General features: G+C 35.3%; 2 protein-coding genes across 4 annotated transcripts in view; both read left to right on the plus strand.

Moving 5' to 3' along the window:
* The window catches only part of CEP85L (centrosomal protein 85 like), a 185,073-nt gene that overhangs the window by 49,178 nt on the left and 118,543 nt on the right, over positions 1–17,352 (plus strand). The window lies entirely within an intron of this gene.
* On the plus strand, positions 10,312–12,411 carry LOC139029656 (ras GTPase-activating protein-binding protein 1). Its single transcript, XM_070449913.1, has 2 exons — positions 10,312–10,521; positions 10,589–12,411. The coding sequence occupies exons 1-2, from the start codon at positions 10,345–10,347 to the stop codon at positions 11,807–11,809; spliced, it is 1,398 nt and encodes a 465-aa protein (XP_070306014.1). The 5' UTR covers positions 10,312–10,344; the 3' UTR covers positions 11,810–12,411.

Genomic DNA, 17,352 nt, shown 5'->3' on the forward strand with positions numbered 1-17,352 from the left:
TTTTTGTGTGTTATGTGTTTGGTGAGAAAACTTTTAAGATTTACCCTCTTAACACATTTCAAGCATATGATAATACACTCTTAAATGTAGTGGCATAGTGTACATTAGGTCTAGACATAGATAAACTTTCAAATTCAGAGTGAGATTTGAAATTGTTCTCTTAAATTTGGTCCTGCAATGCTAGGCATGAGTTTAGTTTTTTAAAAAAAGTAGGAAATTATTTTCTCTATAATGTATATCATTTTTCCTAAGAGGAGGAGACAGGAGTTGAGAAGTTTCTGATGCTTATTGGGTATTTACAATTCTGCAATCACAGTAACTTCAGTCAGTGAGAAGGCACTTCATTATCCCCAGAGGCTGGAGGGAGTGGTTTCAATTTATCTGTTCATGTCAGAAGCCATCTGTAATATCTTTGCAAACTAACCTCTTGAAATTATTTGTTATAACAACATATTTGAAGGTATAATATCACCCAAGCATTGTATCCATTTATTCCATTGTTTTTTATGGAGAAGAAAACATCATAGTGCTTAGAAATTGTTAATTAACTGAAGAAGGGACTTGGAGGTTATATTGCAGTGTCTAAACCTTTGCTGTGGCAAAGAATATAGTGGAAGAAGATGCTTTATAAATACTATCCAAATTTAGTAAATTCGGACACTATATCTTTACAATGTATTTATTTTATCTAATCTTTGACAGTATCTTACCTTTGGTAAGTCAGGGCATGTCTTTCCAATATAATTTTTCTTCAGCTGTATGCTAAGAATAGATTACTTTTACAGAATAGTAATGTAATTATTTATGTTTATTCTCTTAAGTAAAGCAAACCTTTAAAATTATTTTTGGAGCTTAATTTATACCTCATTTGTAAAACTTAAGTGTGGTTTCTTTAGCAAATGAGCAGGTGGCGAAGGTCAAAATAATGACCTCTGAGTTGGTTCATGTGGGTATTTTTTTTCTTAGCATTTAAAGAAAATTTGTATATTTGAAACACTGCCTAATATTACCTTTTAACTAACTTGAGTGATTTTAGAGCTTTTCTGAAAGCAGAAGGAACCCGTCTTCTGATTGAATTTATTAGCAATCATTTTGGTTTTGAGGGCCAGTATTAAGACAGGGATACATAAATAATTTCTAGTATTTAAATAAGCTTGTCTCAATATGGGGGTTAATCCTAGATGTCCAGAAACTAGTTTGTTTATACAGTTATTTAATTAGACTAATCTGCCTGCTAGTATAGGAGGTACAGGTTCGATCCCTGGGTCCAGAAGATCCCCTGTAGAAAGAAATGGCAACCCACTCCAGTATTCTTACCTAGGAGATCCCATGGACGGAGGAGCCTGATAGGCTACAGTCCATGGGGTTGCAAAGAGTTGGACACAACAACTAAACAACAGACAACTAAACTAGACTAAAGAGAAAACCAAAGATCATATAGAACCAGTTCTAAAAAATTGGAGAAAACTTTCTTTTTAAGGTAATGGCAATTAAAACAAGTGGGAATAATTAGTGCGTATGGAAAGTACTGAACTTTGGACCTTTGCTGTAGGATTTAATTTTGCCTTGGCTTTATCTGCAGTTTTTCAGCTTTACAGAGATAACTGTTATAAATGAAAATGAAATGAGTATTTTCTTATATTCGCATGCAAAGATCAAGCAAAAGTGCCCCCTCCCTCTTTTTGATTGGCAAGTGTGGTTAGAAAGCTAATTTTATTTTATTTTTCTTTGCCTGCTTTTATTTTATTTTTTTCAAACTTTCAACTTTTTTTTTTTTTTTTGCTTTGGGGTATAGCCGATTAACAATGTTGTGGTAGTTTCAGGTGAACGGCAAAGGGATTCAGCCATACATACACATGTATCCATTCTTCCCCAAACCCCCTCCCGTCCAGACTGGCACATAACACTGAGTCGAGTTCCATTAGCTATACAATAGGTCCTTTTGGGTTATCCAGTTTGAATATATAGAAAACTTAATTTTAAGTAGAACATGTGTTATTTTTTTTATGATTTGGTTGAGTGTATTTGAGAATACTCCATTATTCAAAATGTATAATAGTTTCAAAGTTGGGTGAAAGATGGATGTATTTCCCTTAGGTTTTAAACATCTAGTATGATATGGTGATATTTTGAGTACTTGCACTTAGTTATATTGAATTTGTTGCTTTTTATAAACCATACTTTCAAAATATTAATATATTTAATCCTTAAAACGTTTGGAGGTAGGATATGACAGTTTTAAAGTATGCTAAAATTAAAATGTTATAGAAAATACTTACACGATCTGAAGAAGTGCCTCACGCCTTCAGTGCCTCACTGCCTTTCCCTGGTTGATGCCTGGCTATAAGGTGTTTAGTGATGGCATAATGATGGTGGTAGTAACTGGTATGATTATGTCAAAAACTAAGGCTTTCTGTGGTTTTGAATTAGGTGAACCCAAAAGTACAGTGATACCAATGAAACATAACTCTTCTGCCTAAACTCAGTTGAACATGTTCTTTTATAATAGGCTTTCAGGGATGAGTGGTTAATCTCAGGTTTAGTAATGACTTTTGTGAAATGAACCTGATTATTACTGATAGCTTCTTGGCTTGACTAAGGTGGTAAACTAATCTGAGGCCAGGCAATAAATGGTGAGTTGACAGCCTCTGTTGTGAATGTTTCTGTATGTTGAGAACAGAAGGTATTTTACAGTCTCAAGTTTCCTGACAGGATCAGATGTGTCCGTGTGTGCTCTGAGAAGATGAAATGAAGTCTCTCAGATTTTACTGCATTTTATCTTAATTAGTTCCCTCAAATTCTATATTAAAAGTGAATAATGCAATCATTTAGATAACTTCTAAAGCTATAATGAGATGCTAATTATTATTATTACTTTAAGGATATGTATATTTACACTGGCAAAATAATATTCTACAGAGTGGAATTTATTGTGTAAGGTCATTTTAAGAATGGGGATGATCAACATAAAAGAACATCAAATTGCTCTTCATACTAATATTTTACTTGCACTTTCTATTTTTCTTTAATTAAAAAAAAATCCATTGTTGTTACCTAGCATAGTGCTTGGCACATACATAACTACTTGGTAAATGTGAGTCATTCTTTGAGTATGTATTGTGTGGTAGGCATTGTACTGGCCTCTGGGAGTACAACATTGAACAAGAAAATTCCCAGCTCTAAGGGAACTTACGTGCTAGTAGGGAGGAAACAGTTTGTAAGTAAACCAACAACACGATAATTCAGCTAATGTTAAGTACTGTGAAGAAAAGGGAGCTGAGTGAGATGATGCAGGATGGGTGGATCTGGGTAGACAAGGCCTCTCTGAGGAGGTAACATTGCTCTGAGACCTGAGTGATGAGGAGCCAGGCACATGAGGGCAGGAGTGTTCAGGCAGAGGGTAAACAAAGGGCTCCAGGGTGGAAATGAATTTGGGGAGTTTGAAGAATATCAGTGAGTCTGGAGCATAGTGACCAGGGATATGAGGTGAGGGAGTCCTGTAAGAATTTGTGAGAATTTTAGGTTCTATTCTGTGTGAGGGGAAGGCAGTTGTGGGTGGTTAGGGAGATGACTGTTCATTCTTTCACTGACCACATTCAGTGCTACTGCAAGGCAGACCTTGTTTTTTGTTCTACATACTGGGGAGATGAAGCAGACACTCACTGTCCTTGGTGTTGATAGATCACTCCTGGCTGTTTTGTGGGGGGAGGAAGTTGTGGTGGGATGGGGAAAAGATTGGTAGTAGAGAAACTGGTTAATAGGTCATTGCAGTGATTGGGTGAAAGTGATAGTTTGGATTAGAGTGGTAAGAGTGGGCTGGAGAGAACAGAATGAGTCTGGAATATACTTCAGAAATAGAGCTAACAGGATTTACTGATGGTTTGGAGGTGGCAAATGATGAAAAGAGGAATCAAAGATGAAGTCTTACTGGGAGTTTCAGTAATTGTAATGGATGGTAGTGGCATTTCATAAGGTGGGGAAGGTGAGGAAGGAAGTGGAATTAAGAGTTCTGTTTTAGGCCCGGATGGAGTTTGAGATGTGTTTTAGAGGTTCAGGTGAGATGTTGGGCATGGAAATCTGGATCTCAGTGGGGAGGTGGGAGGGCTGGAGGTAGAGAGTTTGAACATGGTGTTTAAACACGATCATGTAGAGTATCCAGAAGACAGCCGAGGTTAACGTTTTCTAGTCAGGTAGAGGAAGAAGATCCATCCAAAGAGAAACCATGAAGGAGCCGCCACCAGTGAGGTAGGAGTGAAACCTGGAGAATATAATGTTCCAGAGGAGAGGAGACTGAAGGAAGGCGTCAGAAGAGTCAGAAGTTAACCTTCAGAAGAGTCAGAGTCGCATGCTTCCAAGAGGCCAAGTAAGATATGACAGAGAGACTAGATCAGTGCCACTGCCTAGTTTCAGAGATTTAAAAATTTTAGACCAGTAGGGATTAAAGATCCTCTAATCCAATCAGCCCATTTTATTGGATTTATAGGATTGGTGCTTAGAAAGTGTTTGGGTCGCCTTCTTGGCCCTTACCACTTAATCAAGCTAGGGTGACCAACTGTTTGGGTTTGCCTGGGACATTCAGTTTCGAAACTAGGGGTAGTGTCTCCTGGGACTCCTCACTGAACAGTGGCTGAATCTTGACTATAGGATTCTGCCTAGGGCATCTGAACTGGGTAAAGTTTTAAATTACTTTAAAGAGATTTTAAATTACTTTAAAGAGAGTAGATTTAAGATCAGGAACTTTGTTTTATGCCCTCTTTACATAGTAGATGTCTTCATTGCTTTATTGATGCTGTTTCAATACTAAAGTCAGAATTCTGAAGTGAACTCTCGTTTTTAACTAACCTTCTGAAAGAATGGGATGAAAAACCTCCTCATAGACTACATGGACTACATATCATGTAAAGTTTTAAGTTTTCTATGAGGTGGTTTTACTGTCGTGTAGAGGCAGAGATTGTGTGTTTATTGATCACATTCAATGTACATTGCTTTATCATGACATTCCTGACGCTTTTTTGAAGCTTATTCATTAATTCTGAACATCCTGTCTCATTTTAAGAATAATGTACTGAGTGAGAAGTTTGACTGGAAATAAAGGATTTAAATTTGGGGGTGTTATTTTATAAATTTTCTCAAAACTTTGTTTTGGAGTGTTTGAAATTGACATTCTGTTTTAGTTTTGGCTCTTAAGTATTGGAAAATTAAAGACTGATTGAGAAATAATGAGCTTACTCTGCTTTCATTGGAGACCAATGACTATATGAATTTTCATTAGGTCTAGCAACTTTACTTAACAGTGTTTATTTTTACTGGGACTTTTATTTCTTCTGAGTGCTGATGATCCTTCTTAAGTTTGGACTTAATTTGCTACCATGTAGAATATTTTCTCTATTAATTCATATTATGAAATAGTTGCATTCAAACACAGAGGTAAACCCCTCTGGAATACCACTTGTTATACTCCCTCCTGTTTATACTGGTTTTTTTAATCATACCAATTTTTTTCCAGGCTATAGATAGAAACAAAGGCTTTTTGAGAGACTAAATGAATTATGTGGCCTTCATTCCAAATAACTCTGAAAATACTGTTTTGAATACAGCATTTCATATAACCAGAATATAAGATAGGATATCTGTGGCCTGTCCACATATGAAATCAACAAGCACATGATTTTTTTCATAGAGATAGTCTTACCTATTACTGGTTGCTACCTTAACCCTCCTGAGTTCCTTGTCTTATATGATTAGAATGTTACTGGTTTGGATTCACACTTTTTATGTGAAAGGTGAACCACTTATTTATTCATCTGATTTTGGCCTTATTGAGTTAATTTTAACCTCAGCCTGAACCAACCTAGTTTAAAGCTCTTCCTTATTATACTCAAATTGAAAATAAGAAAATTTAGAATCACATTTGAAGATTATATAGTGTTATAACTTCGGTGGTAATGTTTTTTAAAATTAGTTTTATTAATAATTTTAGTACTAATACTAATAATAGTTTTAATAATAATAGTTAATAATGTCTAGATATCATTTTTATATTTAGAATGCAAAGAATACTAGCTGTTAATTACTTAAACTTCAATTTATTGAAATCCTTAAATGCAAGAAAGCCAATTAACTTAGATTGAGGTGGATTTTTCTCCCCCAGCTTGATTGAGATATAATTGATATGTAACATTGTATTAGTTTAAGGTATACAATATAGTGACTTGAAATATATATATTGCAAAATTATTACCATAGTAAGCTTAGTTAACATCCATCATCACACATATTAATAATTTTTTTCCCTTGTGATGAGAACTTTTAAGATTTACTCTCTTATTAACTTTCAAATATACAGTATGGTATTCTTAACTATAGTTACAAAGTTGTACTTTATATCCCCAAACTTATTTATCTTATACCTGGTAATTTCTGCTTTTTTACCACCTTCTTCCTTTTCTCCCACCCTCCCACTCCCTGCTCCTGGAAGCCACCAGTCCGTTGCCTGTCTTTATGAGTTTTGTTTTGATTCTGTGTCTAAATGAGATTATACAGCATTTGTCTTTCTCTGGGTATTTGACTTAGTGTGATGTTCTCAAGGTCCATTCACCTTGCAACAAATGGCAGGATTTTCTTCTTTTTGTGGCTGAATAATATTCCATTCTGTACAAACACAGTTTCTTTAGTCATTCATCAGTTGATGGACCCTTAAGTAGTTTCTATGTTTTGGCTATTATAAATAATACAGCAGTGAACAGGGTGGGGGTGGGGTGGGGGATGTAGATATTAATATCTCTCTGAGATACTGATTTTGTTTTCTTTGGATATATACCCAGAAGTATGGGTTGCTGGATCATATGATAGTTCTATTTTTAGTTTCAGTATGGGGGGCCTCCATACTTCCCTATGGTGGCTGCACCAGTTTACATGCCCACCAACAGTGTACAAGCTTTCTCTTTTCTCTACATTTTTGCAAACACTTGTTATTATGTTTTTGATAATAGCCATTCTAATAGGAATGAAGATCTGATAGTGGTTCTGATTTGCATTTCCCTGCTACTTAGTAATGTGAATCACCTTTTCATGTAGCTGTTGCCAATTGTATGTCTTTAGAGAAATATTTGTTTAGTTCCTTTCCTAATTTTTAATCAAATTATTATTATTATTTTTCCTATTGAGTTGTGAGAATTAGTTCTCTGTTTTGGATATTAATCCCTTATCCGATAGATGGCTTGCAAATATTTTCTCCCACTCAATAGATTGGCTTTTCATTTTGTTGATGATCTACTTTGCTGTGCAGAAGCTTTTTTATTTGATGTAGCATACTTTTCATTTTTTATTTTTGTTGCCTTTGCTTTTGATGTCAAATCCAAAAAAAAATCATTGCCAATTCTGATGTCAAGGAGGTTACCCTATGTGTTTTCTTCTAGGACTTTTATGGTTTCAAGTCTTACATTTTTTAACCCAGTGAGTTGATTTTTATGTGTGGTGTTAGATAAAGTCTAGTTTCATTCTTTTGTATGTGGTTGTCCAGTTTTCTCAATACCATTTATTGACTGGTATTTATTTCTGGGCTCTTTGTTCTTTTGATCTATGTGTCTGTTTTTATGTTTAGCCCTTTGAAAAATATCTTTGCATATTAATTCAGTTATCACAATAGCTCTAAAAGATAGATACTATAATTTTTTCCCCTCTTTTTACATATGAAGAAACTGAGGCACAGATTGGCTAAGTGACTTACTCAAGATTTCACTGCTTGTAAGAGTGGTACATAACTTGAACCCAGGCAATCTAGTTTCATAGTCCACATTTTTTCCCACTATGCTATACTGTTAATTCTATAATTAAAGAAAAATTAAGATAATTGGAGTCATTTACCCTGGAGATAAACAGTACTGAATTGAAGTAGAAGAGAGGGATGAATAACAGATACCTCTATGGTATTAGGTTTTTTCACTTTACCTAGGTATTCTCCAGTAGGGTACAAGATTTTCTGTTTCTGTTTCCTGATTACTATTAATGTGGGTATTTTTCTGTGTTTTAATCTTCTATTTATTTTTTTGGTGACCTTTTTAGTGCCTTTGATGCTTATTGAAGATTGTTTTCCCCAATTTTTTTGGAATTTTGGCCAACAGCCCCTCAAATCACTTTTAATTATTAGTTTTTTTAAAAAAAATTTTTTTAGCTGCCTTGGAAAATATTTACTGAACTTTAAATAGATGCTTAAATGCACACTGTCTCAAGGGATAGCTTAAAATTTCCTGGATTTTAAAATAGACAACCAACCCACCCCCCAACTCTGTTTTAATCCTTCTAAAAGAAAGAATATTTTTAAGATCTAATTATAAACCTTCCAAAATTTTATTTTATACTAGGAACATTTATTGGTTACCCAGTGGTTATAACACTACATTTATTGAGACCCTGTCTTAAATGTGCAGCTCTGTGCTAGAGACGAAAAAAGTTGCTTTTCACTGTTCTTATTTGGTGAGGAAGAAGAAAGTCATATTAATATAGATTAGTAAATGTTGTTATGGTATTTTAAATGATATATTGGGAGAGTACAAAGTAGTAGCTATTTTAATACTCCCTGGAAGAATCAGAGAAAACATTTAGAGCAAGTTAATTCTGAATCGAGACTCTTAAAGAAGAGAGGGAGAAGTAGCTTGGAGTCAGAAGGGACCTGATCTCTTTGGAGGCAGTGGTTAGGTATGTGCAGCTACAGAGTGTTGGGAACTGGAGCGGGGGAGGTAGGAGTTGTAGTGTTAGAAAATGGGGTTGCCAGTTGGTGAAGAACTTTGCCAAAGTTAAGGACTTTGAGTTTTATTTAATATGCAGTAGGGAACCCACAGACCTTTGTAAGCAAAAGAATGATGTAAGTGTATTTTCTGATAGTAGGGTAGAGGCTGGCTTGGGCAGCCGCTCCAGCAGGAGGTCTGTGCAGCAGTTGAGCCAAAAGACATAATCTGTGACAGTGGGAAGGAGAGGAGGGGTCTAATTCAGTGAATACGTCTAAAATGGACTGAAGAGTTTCAGAAACTGATTAGACATATGAGAAAAGGAAAAGAAGGTTTTTGGTTGTATTCCCTGGGTTTATTTCTTTTTAACTTGGTTTCTACTGATAATAGAATGGGGCAGTTGAAGGCTACTGTTCTGAACTTTGTGCAGAAGTACTTTGTACTTGTTAACATTTCAGAGATGTTATATCATGAGATTTGTTTGTCTTATGTCAAGTAAGTGTAAATATGCTTTGATATTTTCCATTTTGTTCTGTTTTATTAAAAAGGGTTGATCTCAGTGCACTGAATGTGTGATAACCTGCATTTAAGAAAAATGCTGTACTTTGTATTCATGGTTTGTATTATATGTTCAGCCTTTTATTTAAAACTATAAATCTGCTTTGTCAACTTTTTTTTTTTGCCTTAGTGTTGTCATTTTTAAAATTCAGTAAGGTTAGTCCTTCTAAGTGCAGTTAGTTATGTTAGCATATTATGGAAGATTTGATATTGTATGCATTTTTGCTTCCAATTTAGAAAAGAAGCTTCAGAAAGAATATAAAATATAATAGATAACTTATTCATTTGATGTTCATCTTCCTGTTTTTTTTTCCAGTGTGAGAAATTTTAATAGTTATTAAATAAGTTAATATTTAGTATTCTATTTAGTATTTAAATACTGGGTATTTAATATTTAATGCATTTAGTATTCTATTTAAAATAATTGAAATTGGTATTTAAAAATGTAACATATTGTCTTTCAAAGAGAAGTCCCAATGCATGGTGTCTTGGGAATTCTTGCTGTTCTTATAGAAATGCTCTTTTCTCCAGGGAGAGCAGATTCTACATACTCATTCAGTTACTGTAATATGATAGAACCTAGGTAAGATTTTATTTCAGAGATCACTGAGCCTTATTTTAAGTTATTTTTAAAGTGCCCATATCTAGAAATTGAGTAACTCCCATTTTAGTAGTGTAGTCTTATAACAATTGGGTGAAAAAATTGTCCTTATATCACTTGGTAAGCGTATTCATGTCATGTCTAGTTCTGACTGCTTTGTGATTCTGGATTATGTTGACTAGAGATACAGCATGTCATTCTTCTCAAGTTGAATTCATTCAGTCTGAATTAAAGCTTAGAATGTTATTTTAATCATGACATTTTGTTAATTATCTCCAGTGTTCTAGGCATATAAAATACCATGTCCTTTAAAAAAACTGTAGCTAGACATGGGCTTAGTTGCCCTGCAGTATGTGGGATCTTTGTTTCCAGACCAGGGATCCAACCTGTGTTCTCTGAGCTGGCAGATGGATTCTTAAGCACTGGACCACCAGGGGAGCTGTTGAATTGACCAAAGCAATGGTTATGGAGAAGCCTAGTCCCCTGCTGGTCGGGCGGGAATTTGTGAGACAGTATTACACACTGTTGAACCAGGCCCCAGACATGCTACACAGGTTTTATGGAAAGAACTCTTCTTATGTCCATGGGGGATTGGATTCAAATGGAAAGCCAGCAGATGCCGTCTATGGACAGAAAGTGAGCATAAGCATGACAAGCTTTATGTAGGATGTTGATCAGCTAGGAAATAACCCATAGAATTGAGGAAATCCATAGGAAAGTGATGTCACAAAACTTCACCAATTGCCACACTAAGATCCGCCATGTCGATGCTCATGCTACTCTGAATGACGGTGTGGTGGTCCAGGTGATGGGCTTGCTCTCTAATAACAACCAGGCTTTGAGGAGATTCATGCAGACCTTTGTCCTTGCTCCTGAGGGCTCCGTTGCAAATAAGTTCTATGTTCACAATGATATCTTCAGATACCAAGATGAAGTCTTTGGTGGCTTTATCACTGAACCTCAGGAGGAATCTGAAGAAGAAGTAGAGGAACCTGAAGAAAGACAGCAGACACCTGAGGTGGTACCTGATGATTCTGGAACTTTTTATGATCAAACTGTCAGCAATGACTTAGAAGAACATTTAGAAGAACCTGTTGCTGAACCAGAGCCTGAACCGGAACCAGAACCAGAGCAGGAACCTGTATCTGAAGTCCCGGAGGAAAAGTCTGAGCCAGTATTGGAAGAAACTGCTCCTGAGGATGTTCAGAAGAGTTCTTCTCCAGCACCAGCAGACATAGCCCAGACAGTGCAGGAGGACTTGAGAACCTTTTCTTGGGCATCTGTGACCAGTAAGAACCTTCCACCCAGTGGAGCTGTTCCAGTTACTGGGATACCCCCACATGTTGTTAAAGTACCAGCTTCACAGCCTCGCCCGGAGTCTAAGCCTGAATCTCAGATTCCACTTCAGAGGCCTCAGAGGGATCAGAGGGTGCGAGAACAGCGAATAAATGTTCCTCCCCAGAGGGGACCCAGACCAGTCCGTGAGGCTGGTGAGCAAGGCGATGTGGAACCCCGAAGAATTGTGAGACACCCTGACAGTCACCAGCTCTTCATTGGCAACCTGCCTCATGAGGTGGACAAGTCAGAGCTTAAAGACTTTTTTCAAAATTATGGGAATGTGGTAGAACTTCGTATTAACAGTGGTGGGAAATTACCCAATTTTGGGTTTGTTGTGTTTGATGATTCTGAGCCTGTTCAGAAGGTGCTTAGCAACAGGCCCATCATGTTCAGAGGAGAGGTCCGTCTGAATGTGGAAGAAAAGAAGACTCGAGCCGCCCGTGAAGGGGACCGCCGAGATAACCGCCTGCGGGGACCTGGAGGTCCTCGAGGTGGGCTGGGTGGTGGTATGAGAGGCCCACCCCGTGGAGGCATGGTGCAGAAACCAGGATTTGGAGTGGGCAGGAGCATTGCTCCAAGGCAGTGAATTGCTCTTCACCAGTCTTCAGGCAGCAGTACAAACTAGCTCCCACAGAATGATGAATTTCTTCAACCAACCTTGGTATCTTGGAATATGATCCTAGTCTATTATAAACTGCTTAAGTTTGTACAATTTTACTTTTTGTGTTAATGGTGTGTGCTCCTTCTCTCCCCTGCCTCCCACCTTTTAGTCCTTCACTTCCAATTTTGTGGAATGATATTTTAGGAAAAATGGATTTTTAAAGAAGAAAAAAAAAAAAGACTGACTGAATTTCTTTGCTTTATTTGCATATACAGACTGGATTTTTTTTTTTAACAGTTTCCCCAAAGGAATGTGTCTTGCTTCTTACTGACATTTGGTATGTTTCATTCATTGGACTATTTCTTACTTACTTTCTATGTGTTTCAAAAGCCTGTGAGAATTACAGGATTTGATAAACATTTTGAAGACCAGAGAAATCCAAATTGTTTTCTTCTTTGCGAGTCATGACTATCTTCTGGTGTGGAGAAATTGCATTGGAAAAATTGACAACTTTGATTCTCGTTGATGTGGTTAAAAACTGAATAAAAGGTGTTAGTAGAGTTTTCTTTTAAAATATGATCACAAAACAGTTTCAAAATCTACTGTTTTTGACATTGGAATTTAAATTGTGAGGTAGGTTTAAATGTCTAGAATGCAACTGATAAGCTTTTCTTGAACTGTTAGATTTTTTTTGAAGTAGAGTTTTTTTCATGTTTAATTTGTATTTGTAAAAAAAGAAAAAAGAACAAAAAAAATTTCCAAATCTAAGTAACACAAAACCAGAGCAAAACTGTTGTGCCTTCTATTTATCTTTGATTCCAGTCTTGGCAATTGTTTCAAGAAAATAATAAAAAGAAAGACCCCTAAAAAAAAAAAACAAACAAACAAAAAAAAACAAAAAACTGTAGCTATATTTAAAGGAGAAGACAAATGTGAATGCAGCCTGGAGGAGATCAATTTCTATAGATAATTTGGTCATTTCATGATACTTCTGCCATTTGGGGAAATCTGAATGAATCTCTTGTTCCTTTAAAAGGAAAAGTTTAGCAAAAATAAGAGCATTGTGATACTATCATAAGTAAATTAAAATGCCTTACTGATTTAAAGGAATAAGATGCTGTTGTGAGTAGGACATGTTTTCCCCACTGACTGATCAGATGATTTGTCTGATGTGATTGGACTTAACGCTTTCTTTTTCTAAAGTTCTTTTGATGAGGGTACCTTCCTATGAAAAGTGCACCGTTCTTTTGTCAAAATGTCTGAGTTACTGTGTTTCCCTGGTAGACTCTCCTCCAGCTTTAAAAAGCTTCATAATTTGTTTCTCCTACTGGACTAAATTAACTGTGGTATTATTGGAACAGACTTGTAGCTATCAACCAAAACAAAGAACTAATCTGTTCTAAATTCTTTATTTTGAATTTGGAGAAATTTTTTTCCTTTTTAAATGTAGAAATCTAATTCATTTTATGAATATTAATATGTAATCTTGAATTTTTGAATATTTTTTAAAAAGTTATGGTACTTTGATTTACGTGTTAGAATGTACCCATTTTGTTCCAAAATAGGCCATATAAGTTGGGTACCCTTTCCAGGAAAACGTATCTCCAAAGGCTTTCATTAATAGTTATTTAGCACAGGTATAGAATCACTGAGGTACTTAATAACTAAATTATTTGGTTTGTTAGTGGTGGGGGTTAAGCATTAAAAAAATAAAGCCTATTTTTCTGATTATTAAAGTAATAATACAAAGCACGAGAGTCAAATTGCCAATAATCCTACCATCTGGGAAAAACTGCAAGTAGTATTTTGATGTACTTCTTTACAGTTCTCTGTGCATTTTTTGTTTGTTTGACCCTTTCCTATATATATGCTGGCTGCAGCACTGAGTCAGGTCTGGAACACTGGTCCCTGCCCTTAGTGAATATCACTGCAGTCTAGAAGGAGGACAGATACTTGCACAGATAACTTTAGTTTGATATGGTGAATGCTAGGCTAGAAACAGGCAAAAAAAAAAAGCAAGTTCAGAGAATTCCTAGAAGATATGAAATATGAGGTTATTTGTGAATTTCTCATTTATTGCATTTTATATCTTACTTAGATTGATAATATAAGCATTCTACACTTTTCAATCTTCATTATTTTAATGGCCTAGATTCTGTTCCTTTCTCCCTTTTTGGGTTTATTTGTAATAGTTCCTTATTAGAAATAATGCTTAAAGAACATTCTAAAGACCCATTCTCCCAAATGTTGAATTCTTTTTTTCTTTAGCTTTATTGAGATATAATTGATAAATAAAATTGTAATGTATTAAGGTGAAAACATGATGATTTGGTTTATGTGTACATTGTGAAAGGATTCTGATTAGAGTTGATTAACATATCCGTTACCTCACTGTTTCCTTTTTTTTTTTTTTTTCAGTTGAGAACACTTAAGTTTTCTTCTCTTAGCAAATTTCGCTTATACAGTGTTGTTAACTATAGTCATTGTATTCTACATTAGATTCTAAGACTTAGTCATCTTATAACTGAAAGCCTCTCCCAGTTTCCCCATCTCTTGGACCCTGATAACTACCATTCAACTCTCCTTGAGTTCAGCTCTTGTTTTTTAATTCCACATGTATTATACTGTGCACTGTTTGTCTTTCTTTTTGTCTGGCTCATTTCACTTAGCATAATGCCCTCCAGGTTCATCCGTGTTGTTGCACATGGCAGGATTTCCTTACTGTATAATCTGTTGTGTGTGTGTGTCTTTGGAAAAGTGTTGTTCAGATCATCATTTGTTTGGATAGTTTTTAGCTGTTGAGTTGTATAAGTTCTTTATATGTTTTGTGTTATTAACCTCTTATTGGATATATGGTTTTCAGATATTTTCTCCTATTCCATAGATTGTCTTTTCTTTCTTTTTCTTTCTCTCTCTCTCTTTTTAAAATTTTCTTTACTGTTCAAAAGCTTTTTAGTTTGTGCCATGCTGTGCTCAGTTGCTTCAGTCATATCCAACTGTTTGCATCCTTATGGACTGTAGCCTGCCAGGCTCCTCTGCCAGAATTCCTCTTGCCATGAAATTCTCCAGGCAAGAATATTGGAGTGGGTTGCCATGCCCTCCTCCAGGGGATCTTCCCGACCCAGGGACTGAACTCTCATCTCTTACATCTCCTGCATTGGCAGACAAGTTCTTTACCACTAGCACCACCTGGAGTGCCCTTCATTCATTTATTTTTGCTGTTATTTTTGTATGTCAACATCCAAAAAATCATTGCAAGACCGATGTCAAGGAGCATATCTGTATATTTATTCTGGCTTTACATCTTATGTTCAAGTCTTTAATCCATTTTGAGTTCATTTTTGTGTATGGTGTAAGATAGTGGAATAGTTTTCTTTTGCCTGTGGCTGTCCAGTTTTCCTAACACCATTTATTGAAGAGACTGTCCTTTCCCCTTGTATTTTCTTGGATCCCTTATAGTAAATTAATTCACTGTGTATGCGTGGGTTTATTTCTGGGCTCTCTATTCCATTCCATTGATCTGTGAATCTTTTTATTTTTTTTTTATTTTTTTTTTCCATTTATTTTTATTAGTTGGAGGCTAATTGTGAATCTTTTTAAATGAGAATACTGTAGTTTTGATTACTGTAGGTTTATAGTATAGTTTGAAATCAGGAAGTTTGATGCCTCCAGTTTTGTTCTTTTTCAGGTTTGAGTTGGCTGAATAGCCAACTTTGAATAAAGTGTTTTGTGGTTTTAGGATTTTTTTTTCTATTTCTGTGAGAAAAAAAAAGCCTTTGAAATTTTTTTAAGGATTGCATTGAATCTGGATTGCTTTGGGTAGTATGAACATTTTAGCAATCTTCTTTTGATTCATGAGCATGAAATATCTTTCCACTTACTTTTGTCTTCACTTTATTTCATCTCAATGTATTCTAATTTTTGATGTACAGATCTTTTACCTCCTTGGTTTAATTTACTTCTAAGTGTTCTTTTTGATGCAGTTTTAAGTGGATTTGTTTTCTTAATCTCTCTTTTCAGTAGTTTGTTAGTATATAGAAACACAATTGATTTTTGTGTATTAATTTCTGTATCCTGTAAGTTTATTGAATTTGCTGATTGGGTTTTTTGGTGGTTTTCTGTAGGAAGTATGTCTTGTGCAAATAGAGACAGTTTTACTTCTTCCTTTTTGATTTGGATGCCCTTTATTTCTTTTTCTTATATAATTGTAAAAATGCTCTGGCTAGAACTTCCAGTACTTTATTTAAAATAAAAGTGATGAGAGTAGATATCCTTGTCTTGTTCCTGATCTTGCTCCTCAACTGTTCACTGTTGAATATGATGTTAACTGTGGGTAGTTATGTATGGCTTTTGTTGTGCTGAAGTATGTTCCCGCTATATCTAATTTGTTAAGAGTTTTATCTTGAAAGGATATTGAATATTGTCAAATACTTTTCCTACATCTGTTGAATTTATATAGATTTCTGTGCTTTATGTTGTTAATGTGGTATATCACTTTTATTGATTTGCACACGTTGAACCATACTTGCATCTTTGAAATAAATCTCATTTGACCATGGTGTTTGGTCCTTTTGATGTACTGTTGAATTAGGTTTGCTATTATTTTGTTGAAGATATTTGTATCTATGTTATTGGGGATAATAGCCTGTGATTTTCTTGTAGTGTTCTTATGGGGTCTTCATATGGGGTAACATATGGGGTAAGTCTTCAGTATGGGGTAACAATGGTTTCTTAAAGAGCTTGAAATTGTTCTCTCCCTTTCTATTTTTTTAAAGAGTGTGAGAAGAATTGGTATTAATTCTTTAAATGGTAGGATTCCTCAATGAAACCATTTGGTCCTGAAAACATCTTTGTTGAAAGATTTTCGATTATTGATCTCTAGTAATCAATCTGTTCAGATTTTCTATATCTTCATGGTTTAGTCTTGGTGGGTTGTATGTTTCTAGGAGTTTTTCATTTTTTCTACGTTGTCCAGTTTGTTGGCTTACGATTGTTCATAGCAGTTTCTTATAATCATTTGTATTTCTGTGTGAGCAGTTTTAATGTCTCCTTTTCATTTCTGATTGTATTTGAGGCTTTTGTTTTTTCCATAGTCGTTCAGTTGTCAGCTTTATCTTTTCAAAATAGGTTTTAGTTTCATTGATCTTTTCAGTTGTCTTCTTTAGTCTTTGTTTCTTTTATTTCCACTCTGATTCTTATTAGTTCCTTGCTTCTTTAAGCTTTTTTTTCTGCATTGCGCAGCTTGTGGGATCTCAGTGCCCTGACCAGAGATTGAACTTGGGCCATGGCAGTGAAAGCCTAGAATCCTAAATTAGTTCCTTCCTTCTGCTAACTTGGGTGTTTGTTCTTCTTCTGACTCCTTAAGGTATAAAGTTAGATTGTTCATTTGAGCTTTCTTAATGTTGGCATTTATCACTATACATTTCCCTCTTAGAACTGCTTTTGCATTCCATAAGCTTTGGTATGTTGTGTTTCCATCATTTGTCTCAAGAAATTTTTTGATTTCCATTTTGACTCATCTTAATTTA

The sequence above is a fragment of the Odocoileus virginianus genome, chromosome 19 (genome assembly GCF_023699985.2).
Source record: "Odocoileus virginianus isolate 20LAN1187 ecotype Illinois chromosome 19, Ovbor_1.2, whole genome shotgun sequence".
Taxonomy (NCBI): Eukaryota; Metazoa; Chordata; class Mammalia; order Artiodactyla; family Cervidae; genus Odocoileus; species Odocoileus virginianus.

Coding starts and splice junctions, on each gene's coding strand:
- LOC139029656 (XM_070449913.1), top strand. CDS start 10,345: ATGGTTATGGAGAAGCCTAGTCCCCTGCTGGTCGGGCGGGAATTTGTG. Junction 10,522..10,588: donor ATGCCGTCTATGGACAGAAA/GTGAGCATAAGC, acceptor CATAGAATTGAG/GAAATCCATAGGAAAGTGAT.